At 48.7% G+C, this 14,305-nt stretch overlaps 1 protein-coding gene across 2 annotated transcripts in view; it reads left to right on the top strand.

Moving 5' to 3' along the window:
- Positions 1 to 14,305, top strand: part of LTF (lactotransferrin) — a 28,587-nt gene that overhangs the window by 4,578 nt on the left and 9,704 nt on the right. For both annotated transcript variants that reach the window (XM_019946811.2, XM_019946810.3), the window contains exons 3-12: positions 742 to 850; positions 1,150 to 1,332; positions 1,673 to 1,820; positions 2,766 to 2,821; positions 6,489 to 6,667; positions 7,123 to 7,297; positions 8,255 to 8,409; positions 9,522 to 9,612; positions 11,752 to 11,799; positions 12,731 to 12,886. In XM_019946811.2, coding sequence (XP_019802370.1) covers positions 742 to 850; positions 1,150 to 1,332; positions 1,673 to 1,820; positions 2,766 to 2,821; positions 6,489 to 6,667; positions 7,123 to 7,297; positions 8,255 to 8,409; positions 9,522 to 9,612; positions 11,752 to 11,799; positions 12,731 to 12,886 — 1,300 coding nt within the window. The remainder of the gene's footprint in view (positions 1 to 741; positions 851 to 1,149; positions 1,333 to 1,672; positions 1,821 to 2,765; positions 2,822 to 6,488; positions 6,668 to 7,122; positions 7,298 to 8,254; positions 8,410 to 9,521; positions 9,613 to 11,751; positions 11,800 to 12,730; positions 12,887 to 14,305) is intronic.

Genomic DNA, 14,305 nt, shown 5'->3' with positions numbered 1-14,305 from the left:
ACCCTCAGATGCCTATCCGAAGGCAACAGGTCATCAGAAGGAAAAACAAGCTATGAGGACAAAGCTGTCCATAAAAGTACAGTTTTAACAGCAAAGAGTTAGAAGGAACCCAAGTGGTGAACATTGGAGGGAATTTTTAAAATTTAGCTTAATAAATTACGGAACAGCCACATTTATAATGAAATATCATGAAGTCAATAAAATCAATAAAGGCACTAGAGAAGTAAGAAAATGTAGTCAGTTTTAGATGAATAAAACAGTCCGCAAAACATTATCTATACCAGGTTGCAAATATGAGAAATAGGTAAGCATATGAGGGGTAATATGCCAAAGGGAATGAACGTGGTCTATTATTATGATAAGTTTAAGATATATTAAGAGTTAAAAATTCTATTCAATAAACAAGAACTTAAAAGAAATATAGAGCAAAAACAGGGGAGAAAGCACCTAGAACAACTTTTAATATAAATGACCGCGAAGGTTGCGATCCACGGAGAGATCTAAGCCACGTGAAAAAGCGGCCACCCGCCAGCCTCAGGAGTCAAAGCAGTTCCCCTGGGGCTCATTACCCAAAAAGAGGGGCCTTGGGCTTGTGCCACCTCTCATGGCACCTGCGAGGACATGACTGAAAGCTGACCCTTTGGAAGGTCCTTCCAGCCATGGAGGCTTCTGACCTTCTGAAGTTCACTTGCGTGGCTCAGCGTGGGTTTTCTCCTAATCCGGTCTGGTCTCTGCTTTCAGGCAAACAAGGCAGATGCTGTGACCCTGGATGGTGGTTTGGTGTTTGAGGCAGGCCTGGACCCCTACAAACTGCGGCCGGTAGCGGCAGAGGTCTATGGGACGGAAGAGCGTGAGTTGCCCCTGGGGACCCAGAAGGTGGGGTGGCCTGGGCCCTGGGCTCCGTGGAGTCAGAGTGGATGAGCCACAGAGGTGATGTCTCGGGCAGCATCACACTTACAGGGAATGGAGTCCCTGGGCTCTTTGGGCCGGTCACTGACCCACCGGGGAAACAGAGCAGGCTCTGGGCTGCGGTGACCAGGTGAAACGGCAGCACACACTCCCCTTCCCACTGGGGGCTCGGTCAGCGTGGGCTGTTTCTCTCCCTCCGGTCCAGGCTAAGAGCTCTCGATTCTTTCTGCTCTTTTGCAGAGCCCCAAACCCAGTATTATGCCGTGGCTGTAGTGAAGAAGGGCAGCAACTTTCAACTGAACCAGCTGCAAGGCCGGAAGTCCTGCCACACGGGCTTTGGCAGGTCCGCCGGGTGGAACATACCTATGGGGACACTTCGCCCGTTCTTGAACTGGACAGGGCCACCTGAGCCCCTCCAGAAAGGTAAGATGGCTGGGGGAGGGGTGTTGGGGGTGATCTCTGGCTGGGGTCTCTACTCCAGTGGCACATACACAAGCCACATCGGGGTGGCCCAGGTGGACATGTGGGATGACTCCGAGGCAGGGGTGAAGTTAACTGATGTGAAGCCTGCAGGGGCAGGGTCTACCCGCATCAGCAGCCCTGCGAGGTGGCAGCTGAGTCTGTTCTCAGCCAAAGTACATCTCTCTGAGCTGCTAGCTTTGCAAACGCTGACAGGCAGGGGTGGAGGGAGTGCACACTGGGGGGTGCCACTGGCTGTGGCCCGGTGGGCTCGCACTCTGGTTCATTTCTCTCTGTTCAACAGCTGTGGCCAAATTCTTCTCTGCCAGCTGTGTTCCCTGCGTGGATGGCAAAGAGTACCCCAACCTCTGTCAGCTGTGCACAGGGACAGGGAGAAATAAATGTGCCTGCTCCTCCCAGGAACCATATTTTGGCTATTCTGGTGCCTTCAAGTGAGTGAGACTGTCCTCTTCTCCCCAGCGGCCCACATGTCCTCCGGCTAGGAAGCGCTTGTGTCTCTGGTCCCAAATAGAGCTCAGTCAGCTAGTGGGGACCATCGAGGAGGTCCAGTCCTACTGCTGTGCAGACAGAGAAACTGAGTCCGAAGAGGGTGCCCAGTGCACCTTCCCAGTGCACTTTTCCCTCTAGCCCCCCAGGCCCGACATGTGCCCTTTTACCTCTGCACCAGCCCCATGAGCAGCCATCTGGCCAGTGGCCCCTTCTGTCCCCCCAGAGAACCCTGAATCGGGCTTTGTCCCTCTGTTGTCCTGGGTTCCTCCTGCTGACTCTGTCCCCTCCATAACCACAGAGGGACTGAAGGAGTCTTGTCATGAGAAGACCAGTCCCAGGCTCCTGGCCAGGCAGGGCAGCCTGGCCTGTCCCGGAGCCAGGAGGCGGTGGGCTCCTCCTGACTGACTGGCCCCAGCGCCTCTCTGCAAACCCCCCACCCAACTGATGCTGCCCCTGTTCCCCCATCTGCCTCTCGGACTCAAGCATTTTGCGCAGGGAGGCCTCCTTGCTTCTCCACTGGCCAGGGCACATCTGCCACTTAGTCCTGGGAGAAAAAAGCTACATGGCTAAGGACACTACTTTTACCCTCTGGTGTAGAGGCTTCGAAACTCTTTTACGTAGAAGGACAAAGTTTGGCCCTCTCAGCCCTTAAAGCAGAAAGCAGGGGTCTCCGGCCAGCACCTGAGCCCTTCTTCCTCAGAATTCACCTGGAGGTGACCCCTGAAGCCTTCCCAGTGGGGATGCCCCAAAGCCTGAGGGCCCTGCCCTCCACAGATCAGGAGCCCACAGAAGACAAGCCGCAGGACCCTGTTCCACAGGGAGGCACAAGGAAGAAGTCGGGGAGGGCCGCTCTGTGCTGACCCTTCTGGTGCTTTCTCATCCCACAGGTGTCTGCAGGACGGGGCTGGAGATGTGGCTTTCGTGAAAGACAGTACAGTGTTTGGTAAGAGAGGAAGAGCCACGGGTACTGCCTCCTTTCCTTTTTTTTCCTTATTTTATTTCATTTCATTTTATTGTAATTCCAAGTAGTGAGCTAATTTGACTCCTCACTTCCTGGCCCCACGATCATCAAGGTTCCCTACAGAGCATAGCTCTTATTTTATGTTATTTCATGGAATAATTCAATGGAATGTGGAATAATTCAGTGGAATGTGTTCTTATTTTATGTTATTTCTAAATGATCAGTTTTCTTGAAATCTCCCATGCCCGCTGTCTTTCTCTTCCCCCTCAAAGACGCCCATGCCAACGTATTTGACACGTGTCCTCCGAGATATATAGGTGGTCTTGCAAAATATGTAGTGCTGGTTTGTGTTTCTGGATTCTAAGCTCACAGAAGCTTTACTGATCATTATCGATCATGATGTGATCAAGGTTTTCCGCTCAGCATTTTGTTTTGGAGATTTATCTGTGTTGTTGTACTTGTCTGGTTCAGTGGTTCTAATAGATGAGAAATGCTCCATGGAAAGCACACATCACTTTTTTTTTTTTTTTTTTTTTTTTTGGCTGCATTGGGTCTTCGTTGCTGCGTGTGGGCGTTCTCTAGTTGCAGCAAGCGGGAGCTACTCTTCGTTGAGGTGCCCGGGCTTCTCATTGTGGTGGCTTCTCTTGTGGAGCACGGGCTCTTTGCACGTGGGCTTCAGTAGTTGCAGTGTGCGGGCTGAGTAGTTGTGGCTCGCGGGCTCTAGAGCGCAGGCTCAGTAGTTGTTGTATCTAAGCGCACGGGCTTAGTTGCTCCGCAGCATATGGGATCTTCCCGGACCAGGGATCAAACCCGTGTCCCCTGCACTGGTAAGCGGGTTCTTACCCGCTGCGCCACCAGGGAAGTCCACACACATCACATTTTATTATCTATGGTTGTAAAGCAATAGATGTGTCATTGTTGGTTTATTTTGCATTTCTCTGACGTCTAGTGAGTTTGATCATCTCAATATATTTGCTAGTAGTTTGGGCTTCCCTTTCTTCTTTTATGATCTCTGACTATTTTCCTCTTGATTTTCATGTCTGTTTCTTCATGATTTTGATTCAAGGCTAGGCATTCCTTCTCTCTAGATATCCAGCCATTGTTGGTTCTAGACTTTAGGAACGTCTTTTCTCAGTCAAAAAATCTGTCAGTAGCACCTTTGTTGAACAGAAGCCCTTGATATTGATAAGGTCAAATTGGTCACTTTTGCCCTGCTGGTTTGTGTTTTGGGGACTTTTAAAGATGCCCTCTTCCCTCCAGATCATAAATATTTTCTACAATAAGATTTATAGACTCCCCTCCCTAACACACACTTGTTTGTTCATACGTACTCTACCTAGGAAATCAGGTATGGATTTAGCTTCAGCATTTCCCCCCTTTAGAGTGAGATCATTTTCCTTACAGTAACGACTATAAAAAATTCCACCCTTTTCCTACTGATATGTGGAGCCTCCTATACATCAAGCTTGTTTATAATCATGGATCAGTTTCTGAGCTATTTTGTTTCATTGGTCTATTTGTATTTTTCTGCTTTTATTACTCTGGCTTGTAATGGTTCTTAATAGCTTGTGGGGGTCTGGGGAGAGAGAGCGTGCACGCAAGCGCCTTCCCCCAACACTTTGCTATTTATTTTCTAACTAAAATTTTAGAATTATTTTGTTGAATTTCTAAAAACATCGTACTTTAAGTAGAATTGTATTGAATTTAAATTGATTCATGAAAAATTGACATATTTATGTCAAACTGTCCAATCCCTGACCATGATAAATCTCTCCCTTCTTTTTTTTTTTTAAATAAACTTATTTATTTATTGTTGGCTGCATTGGGTCTTTGTGCTGCGCACAGGTTCCTCCTTGTGGTGGCTTCGCTTGTTGCGGAGCACGGGCTCTAGGCGCGTGGGCTTCAGTAGTTGTGGCTCGCTGGCTTCAGTAGTTGTGGTTCACGGGCTCTAGAGCACAGGCTCAGTAGTTATGGCATATGGGCTTAGTTGCTCTGCGGCATATGGGCTCTTCCCGGACCAGGGATCGAACCCGTGTCCCCTGCATTGGCAGGCGGATTCCCAACCACTGCGCCACCAGGGAAGCCCAATCTCTCCCTTTTGATCACACCTCTTTTTATGTCCCTTAATAGAACTTACAGAACTTAACATTTTTCTCTTGGTCTCCTGCATTGTTTGTTTTTGTTTTATTTTGGCTGCGCAGCATGGCTTGCAGGATCTCAGTTCTCCAACCAGGGATTGAACCCAGGCCACGGCAGTGAAAGCACCGAGTCCTAACCCCTAGGCCCCCAGGGAACTCCTTCCTGCGTTGTTTAATGAGGCTGATTACCAGCTATTCAATGGTTTTAGTTGCTATTATAGTATCATATTCTGTATTAGTTTCTGTTTTATTATTGCTAATGAGAGTAACACTTGATTTTTGTAGTGTTGCCTTGCTGGACTCTCTTGTTAGTTTTATTAGTTTTTTCTTGGTTTCATTGGCTTTTCTATGTAGGTGAGTACCTCATCTTTAAAAAATTAGAGTTTGTCTTTTTCCCAGTGCTTACATCTCTTATTTCTTTAGTAAATTGTGAAATCCAGGTCGTCTGATACTGTGTTGGCAACATGACAGCTTTGCCTTGTTCCTGATTTTGAAGTGACTGTTTAAATTTTCTTCTTTTAGAATGATTTTGCTGTAGATATTTTGATATGTGGCATTTATCAAGTTTAATACCTTTGCCAAGTTCTCTATGTTACTTGTTTTCCAAAACTAAAAAAAAAAAAAAAAAAAAAAACCACATATAGATGTTGAACATATAAATGCTTTTGCTGCACCTACTAGGATTAAGATGATCTCATGGTTTTCCTTTAACCCATTCTTGTCATGAATTACTTTAGCTTCTTTGACATTCAGCCATTCTTTTGTGAATGGAATAAACTGATAAACCTTAATCCTGATCTATTAGTTTTAAAATACTCTGTTATATTGAGTTCGCCAATTATTTTAGATTTTTGTGTTTATGTTCATAAGTAAAATAGGTCTGTAATTATTCCCTCCTGTACTTCTTTCTCTGATTTTGAGATCAAGATTATACTAAGCTCATAAAACAACTTGGGTCAGTTTCCGTCACTTTATGTATTCTGAAGCAGTTTACATGTGATATAGATGAACAGTTCCAAATTGGGATGAACTCACTCATAAAAATAATCTTTTCTTTTGATACACCCAAGTGTTGAGAAGTGGCTCAACTGTATTTCTTGCTTTAAAATTTTTCTTGTTTTTATTCTTGCTGGAGATGTGGGTAAGGCAGCAGCCCCTGGCTGGCCCCCTGGGCTTGTCTCCGTCATGTGACCCTTTTCTAGGTGGAGTTGCCGGGGAAACAGACGGGTCTGGTTCAGCCTCCTTGACTTGCCAGGCAGGAGTTGCAGCAACCCCAGGGCCTGTATGATGCAATCAGAGGAACGTGGGCTTTGCCCCTAAGGCTTTCTGGGCACTGTCTTTACCTTTCTGGACATTCTGGAGCAATCCACTGCCTTTCTGACGCCCAGTTTTGTCAACTGTGTAAGATGTCTCCTCCAGCTCAAATTCTATGGGGGAAGGGGGACTACAGCTCACGGCTACTGTCTGCGGTTGCCTCATCTGGGCTCCCCTCCACCTCCCTCTTTCCCTAGAGAACCTGCCAGCGAAGGCTGACAGGGACCAGTATGAGCTGCTCTGCCCAAACAATACTCGGAAGCCAGTGGATGCATTCAAGGAGTGCCACCTAGCCCAGATCCCTTCTCATGCTGTTGTGGCCCGAAGTGTGGATGGCAAGGAGGACTTGATCTGGAACCTTCTCCTCAAGGCACAGGTATCCCCACCCAGAGTACCCCTAACCTGCTTGGATTTGGTGGTGGTGGGGTTTCCTTCCTTCTTTCCCTAACTACCTGCCACTGTAGAAGTCCTCTGTAGCCTCACTGCACAGATGCAGTGGCTTGCCTGTCTCTAGGCCATACTCCACACAGCAGGAACAACGAAGCCCCTTCTAGCATTACGGACTGGTGGTGTCTCATGGGCTGGAGTAGAAGCAGGGGGAGGACAATGCAATATTCTCAGGACTCTAAGATGCTTGGAACCCAGCAGCTTTTTAAAGATGAAGCCATAACTGAGCTATGTCACAGGGATGGCTTGAGTCCCTCTATGGGAGGAAGTCAACCAAGGTTCCTCCTCTCAGAGTCATCCCTAAGTTCCAGATGTTCTTTTTCAACATCGTGTTTTTGTTTCCTGTTTACCACTGACATCATAATTCTCTTTTCCCTTAATTAGGAGAAGTTTGGAAAAAGCGCTCTACAGGGGTTCCAGCTCTTTGGCTCTCCTCCTGGGCAGAAGGACCTGCTGTTCAAAGACTCTGCCCTTGGGTTTTTGAGGATCCCCTCAAAGATAGATTCTGGGCTGTACCTGGGCTTCCGCTACCTCACCGCATTGCAGGGCCTGAGGGAAAGTGAGTGAGGGCCAGGCAGGCCCCAAGGGCAGGCTGGTGTGGGTGGTGAGCCATGGGTGAGGCCTTCGGGGAGCACCTCACCCCCACCCCATGGGCAGCTTGGCCCTGCTCTGTAGTGGTCACTTGGCCATCTCCAAGCCACTGGAGGTCTTCACCATGGTAGGTTTGATGTGAGTGTGAGCATCCTCTGTGCACCAAGTCAGGTGAAAAGTGTCTCCAAAGGAATGTGTCGCCTCCTGATAATACTGCCACAGGTCCCTGTGTGCGTCAGGCTCCCCAGCCCTGACGAAACAGTCAGTTTGCCTCCCAGGAAGTGAGAAGTATGAACATGAACCAAGAGAGCCAGGGCCCCTCCTGGGATAAATCCAGAGGCCTGGTGGGACACGGCCCAGTGCCTGGGCCCTGAACTTGGCTGGGATACCGCATTGGGCCAGCTCAGCCATGGCTCCTTCCCCACTGGAGGCTTCAGATGGAGTCTGGGTGAACTGGGAAGCTGCGCTGTTGTCAGTGGTGGTGACTGCCTGCCTTAGGGGAAGTCAGGACAGGGCTTAAGGTCCCCTAGGCCATCTCTTGGGGCTGCCACTGTTTCTGTGTCCTGGAGCTTTTATCCAGTAGGACAGAGATATTAGGCAATATCTCGGTATCTCTTTCATTACACTAAAGCTTGAAGGGTGGATTAGAAGCCGGGGAAGCCTCCAAAGGAAGAGAAATGAGACACAAGGAGGGCTATGCCTGAAGAAGGGTTTGGGGAGCTGAGAGTGGAGGGGGGAGAGGAGCACGTGCAAGGGAAGAGGCGCAGGTGTCTGATTCCACTTCTCTGGAGGAAGTAGCTCCCGCCCAGTGAGCGTCGGGGCAGGAAGGGGGCTCTGAGTGGAGCCGGCGCTCCAGGGAGGTCGGCGGGCCTGGGTGTCCCTCGCTGGGCTCAGGGCACCTGCCGACTGCCATGTCCTCGGGCAGCTGCAGCGGAGGTGGAGGCGCGGCGCGCGCGGGTCGTGTGGTGCGCGGTGGGACAAGAGGAGGAGCGCAAGTGCCGGCAGTGGAGCCTCCAGAGCAACCAGAACGTGTCCTGCGCCACGGCCACCACCACCGAGGACTGCATCGCCCTGGTGCTGGTAGGTGGCCGGCGGCGGGCCTGCGGGCGGTGCGGGCGGGGCAGCGCCCGAGACCGAGGTCACGGGCATCTGGTCTGAACTGAGGCGGACCTTAGAAGCGCTACGGCCCCGGGGGCGGGGTCTGCTCGCTCCTGCGCAGTGTGGGAACAGACACAGCTTTCCGTCTGCAATCTGTTTACTGTGGGCTTTCCAATCTGATTTTAAGAACGAGTTGCGATGAATGCAGGTAATTTGGAAAATATAGAAAGATGTGATGTAAAAACAAACAAAACACTGGGACCTCATGCAGAGATACCACAGTTAGAGTTTTGCTAACTTCCCACTCCAGGATTTCTCGGTTCGTCTCAGTTTAGGCTCGGAACAGTACTGGGTCGTTCCAGTTACGTAGTTTGAGTCCTTTTCACTTAACAGTGTATCATGGCCATTTTCTCACGTGACATATTCTTTGAAAACACTTTAAAAAGTGATTTCAGGATATCTTTTATATGGTGTGGCACAGTTTAGTCATGACCCTATTCTTCTTTGTCTCCTTATTTTGTTGTTAACAATAACCCTGTGCTGTGCAGCCTTGAATAGAAATCTTTATCCACATCTCCTATTAGCTTTAATAATGTTGTAAAAAAATTATTACTTAGTCAAAGAGGGAGTTTTACAATCTTGATGAATCCATGTTCCAATTCTGGAGCGTGGGCTCGTTCATTCTGATGGTGAGTGAATTTAATTGTTTCTGCCCACTTGTTGAATAGCTTCTGTGTAGCACTTTGAGTGTAGTGCTAATGAGCAGAGACTAGACAAGACCAGCTCTTCCCATCTGTCTCCTCAGTGAGGGAGGCTGGTCCAGGAGGGCATCCCAACAGTACTCCAAGGGCAGAAAGGGATTTTGTTCAGAGGACCGGGCTACCTGTACCCGGTCTTTCCAATGGAAGCGACAGCATGAAAGGCATGTAGGTCTGGTAGAGAATTAATAGTGCACATGGCGTTTCCTTGGGGTCCTCAGTTCAACCCTTGCTGCTTTACTGGGGCACCTGACAGCCATTCTCTTAGAGCTGTAAAGGCAGGCGGGACAGGAAACAGCCTCACTGTGGTGCTGGAGATATGCTTTGTCTTGGCAGAAAGGAGAAGCTGATGCCCTGAGCTTAGATGGAGGATATATCTACACTGCGGGCAAGTGTGGTTTGGTGCCTGTCCTGGCAGAGAACCAAAGTAAGTGGAGAAGAGTCCTCTCTGGTTTATTCCCTCAGGGCTTCGGGGGTGGGGTATAGAGAGGAGTAACCCCACTCGGTGGGTCCAAGTGGAGACATTAAAATGGACAGATACGTTCAAACAGGAGAATCAGGGGAAAGAATAGATGAAAGGGGCCATGTTACCCACACAGCCTATTGTAGTGAGAACTGACAAAGCCCAGATTGGTTTCCTCTTTTTAATTTTTAAAAAGATTTTAGTAAAGTATAATATATATGCAGAAAAGTGCACACAAGTGTACAACTCAAGGGCATTTCACAAAGTGGTACATCCCCAAGCGCTAGGGCCCAGAGCAGGACACAGCAGGTTCCACAAGTCTCCTTGTGTCCTCCTGTCACCAGCCCCCTTACTCCAGCAAGGGTAATGACTCCTGACTTCAAATGGCACAGATCAGTTCTGCCCGTTTTTGAACTCTATGTAAAAGGAGTTGCACAGCATGTGCTTTTAAAAATGTCTTTTGCTCAGCGTTATACCTCGTTTTGTAGTGTTCTACTTTGTGACTCCACTGCAGTTATTTATTCTACTGTGGATGAGCATTTGGGTAATTTCCAGTTGGCTGCTGTGGATAGCGTTGGTATGATCATCTGTGTCTGTGTCGTTTGGTGAGCACGTGTATGCATTTCTGCTGCATGGAACTGCTGGGACAGTCTCTTTGGACTTGATTCTGCAAAGACAAATACCTTCTGATTTCACTCCTATGTGGAATATTAAAAAAAAACAAGGGAACAAACCAAACCAAATCAAACAAAAACAAACACACGGATTCAGGGAATAGAGTAGTGGATACCAGAGGGAAAGGGGGAGTGGGGGGAGAGGGAAAGGGGTAAAGGGCGTCAGCTATAGGTGATGGATGGAAACTAAACTTTTGGTAGGTATATAGAAGTCAAAATATAATGCTGTATGCGTGAAACTTAAATAATGTTATAAACCAATTAAATATACTTTTCCAATAAAACAACACCTACAGATTCACATTATCCATCCCATGAAACAGGAGTGATGCGACTTTTTCCTAAGAAGAAGCCAGTTACTGAGTCTGAAAGCATGGATCTCCCCATGCTGAAGGGACATAAGAAATGCTACTTTATCCTTAGCCTCTCCAGAGGGAACTAGAGGAGGTCAGGCAGGTGAGACAAGGTGCCCCTCACCTCCAACGGGCGAGGATTAGGTAGGAGTACTTTGGTTGCAAATGACACTATCCCATTGCCAAGTGGCTTAAACAAAAAAGATAGTTGATTGGTTTATGTGGTGATTGAACTGTCCAGACGTTAGTTTCAGCAGTTCCACCCCTGGGTACATCCCCAGACGTGTATGAAGATGTCAGTGACAATATTGGAAGCAGTGAACTTAGGAGCCCTAACTCAGCTCAATAAGTTACAGACAGTAAGGCGGTTTGAACTTAAAAACACAGTATTGGGACAAATACCATATGATATCACTTATATGTGGAATCTAAAATATGGCACAAATAAACCTACCTACAAAACAGACTCACAGACATAGAGATCAAACATGTGGTTGCCGAGAGGGAGAGGGAGAGGGAGAGGGAGGGACTGGGAGTTTGGGGTTGGTAGATGTAAACTATTATATATAGGATGGATAAACAACAAGGCCCTACTGTATAGCACAGGGAACTAGATCCAGTCTCCTGGGACAAATGATAATGGAAAAGAATATTTAAAAAAATGTGTATGTGTATAACTGAGTCACTTTGCTGTACAGCAGAGACTGGCACAACACTGTAAATCATCTATACTTCAATTAGGGCATTCCCTGGCGGTCCAGTGGGGTTAGGACTCGGTGTTTTTACTGTCAGGGCCCAGGTTCGATCCCTGGTCGGGGAACTAAGATCCTGCAAGCCACATGGCACGGCCAAAAAAAAAAAAAAAAAAAGAGCTTAAAAACACAGTATTGGGTTGAAAATAAAAAAAGGAGGAAACTTAGTGAAGTCTATAATACAATGCCATTTATTTATATTAAAAACACATATACACAAAACCATGCCAGTATATGTTCTTTGATATGTGTGTACCTCTGAAAAATATATGATCACAATAAAACATGTGTTTAATGACCTTTTGCTTGTCTTTATTCTTTCAGAATCCTCCAAAAGCAACAGCTTAGATTGTGTGCACAGACCAACGGAAGGTGAGTTGGAATCGATCACTTTCAGAGTCAAGGGTAAGTTTTTGTATCTGGAGGAGGAGGTGGTGGGAACTTAAAAAAACCTCACAGAGATGCAGCCATAGAAGCTGTAAGTTCTTTTGCAGGTGCAAATCATTCACAGATGAGTAACTATAATTATGTTTTTAGGGACCTTCATACATGGCAGAGAAATATAAGTTCCTCATTTTGTCCTGACCACGGTGAAGGTGGGGTGTCACACCCCCATCTCATATGGACGCGGAAACAGTGTCCCGGATGTCACTCACAGCCGTTGATAATACTGTGGCAGATCCTGGCCTGGAACCAGGTCCCTTGTGCTAAATCCCTTGCCCTGTGCACCAGCCCACCTGCCTGCCAGAGCTGGTGCTTCCTCAACTTCGGCAGAGCTCTGCACTTGCCGGCAGCGGAGTCTGCCCGGTGCGTGCTCTCAGGAGGAGGACTGCACCCCATTGGCCCTCTCTCAGCACAGGGAGGTCCTTAGGGACACACCCCCTGCATCCACACAGCACTTATTCCGGCAGCCATCACGCTCTGGCCTGATGCAGTTGGTATATTGCATGTTGCAGCTGGCGATCTACGCACTCTTGGGGTCATGCTTCTTGGTCAGTGTTCGTGGCTTTAATAGCCCACGTCTACAATAGAATGAACTGCCGGTTTATAACTCAGGGGCAGTGTATGGCTGGTCAAGGACTTCAAGGATCAGCTTACTATTTCATTTCATAACCCAGATCAATCTCATCTTAACATAGAGCAGCAGCTTAAACTTTGTTGGTCTATCGGACAGTGGCCAGTCATCCGGGGGAATCTGCCTGGTGATGCTTCTTGACCTTCGTTGGCTCGGGTTGCACACAGCTGCAGTAGAGTCCATGGACCGGGCCCTGGGAGGCTAAGACTTGCTCTTCTCTTGTCCAAGGGTATCTTGCCGTGGCAGTTGTCAAGAAGGCAAATGCTGAGCTCACATGGAATTCTCTGAGAGGCAAGAAGTCCTGCCACACTGCCGTGGACAGGACCGCAGGCTGGAACATCCCCATGGGCCTGATCGCCAACCAGACAGGCTCCTGCAAATTTGGTAGGAGTCCCGAGGGAGTCGTGGGTCGGCCATCCTGAGGGGCAGGCTGGGGTCCTCTGTAGAACTCAGGGAGGGGAGGTGTGGGGACTTGCAGGCTGACCGTGGCTTACAGGCCTTTTCTGGTGTAAGCAAGATCCCCCTGCGGCTTCCTTCTGCAGCTTCTCCACACAGCACTTCCCACACCCCCTCCACCCCACACGAAGGCGCAAAACTGGAGGATCGGTCTGTTTCTCTGCACCCTAAGAATGGATGCAGGTCCTGAGAAGTACAAAAGTCACTTTTTGCTTCCTGGAGCTCCGGATCTAAATTCCTCCCAGGCACTGGCTTCTCAATTTGGGAAAAGCCATCTGCCTTCCTCATGAAAGATGACTTCTGTTACTAAACAGAACTGACGTCTTACTCCACGCTGTAGAGGAAACTGAGTAAGACCTCCAGGCTTTTGGCTCAGCCTCGCCTCCTGGCTGCGCGCCGTGCTCCCACCCCACACATGAGCCATGCCCTACCTGCTGTGGGCCTGGTGACGTGGAGCTGTGTGCCACATTCTTGTCACGGTCACCTCCCGGGCAGGCGTCTGCTCAAGTGGGGCCCTGCTGCATTTTGAATGGGTTTGTGATTCTGGCTTGGCGGGCTCTCGTGTGGCTCTGTTCCTCACTAGCAGTGCACACTGGTGTCGCCCTCTATGACCCCACGGCAGCCTCCAGGTTGTGGGCAAGCTGCCAGGACCACAGTGGGACACTCCCAGCCCTAGGCCGAGCTTGGCACGTGGCATGGCTCTTCCAGTGGCAGGGGCTGCACGAGTTGGATAATGGGTGCTACTTGCTTGTCGGGGCAGGGCTTTCTTGTCACCTTTATTTCCTCTCTTTTTAATCTGTATTAATCCATGTTAACTCCTTACTGTGGGTTAAATCACATGGTGGGTTGGTTTGTATTAGGTTCAGCTGCAAGGACAGAAAACCCCCAGTAGAAGTGAATAGAAGTTTATTTCTCTCCCACGTGAGTGGAGTTCAGCGGTGGATTGTCCAGAGCTGGCAGGACGACTACATGGTGTCAAGGGCCCAGGTTTCAAACATCTGGCTATTCTGAAACATATGTGGCTTCCGTGCTCAAGGTCGCTCATGGCCCATGTCACATCTGGGGGTCCAGTCCCCACTTCTGCATTCCATGTGCAGAATGAAGGAAGGGAAGGAGAAGGGGCAAAACACATGTGCCAACTGTCTTTTAAGGATGTCAGGACACTGGCACCCAACACTCCTGCTCATATTTCACTGGCGATACTTAGCCATGTGGCTTACTAGCCACAGAGTAAGGCTTGTCTCTGTTCTAAGGGACCAGGTGCCCAGGTAAAAAGCAGGGTTCCTATTACTGAGGAGAAGGGGAAATCAGATCCTGGAGTGGACGTTTTGCAGCTTCTGCTGAGAT

The sequence above is a fragment of the Tursiops truncatus genome, chromosome 10 (genome assembly GCF_011762595.2).
Source record: "Tursiops truncatus isolate mTurTru1 chromosome 10, mTurTru1.mat.Y, whole genome shotgun sequence".
Taxonomy (NCBI): domain Eukaryota; kingdom Metazoa; phylum Chordata; class Mammalia; order Artiodactyla; family Delphinidae; genus Tursiops; species Tursiops truncatus.
Note: the sequence above shows the minus strand (reverse complement) of the source record. Positions and strands in the feature narration are given on the sequence as shown.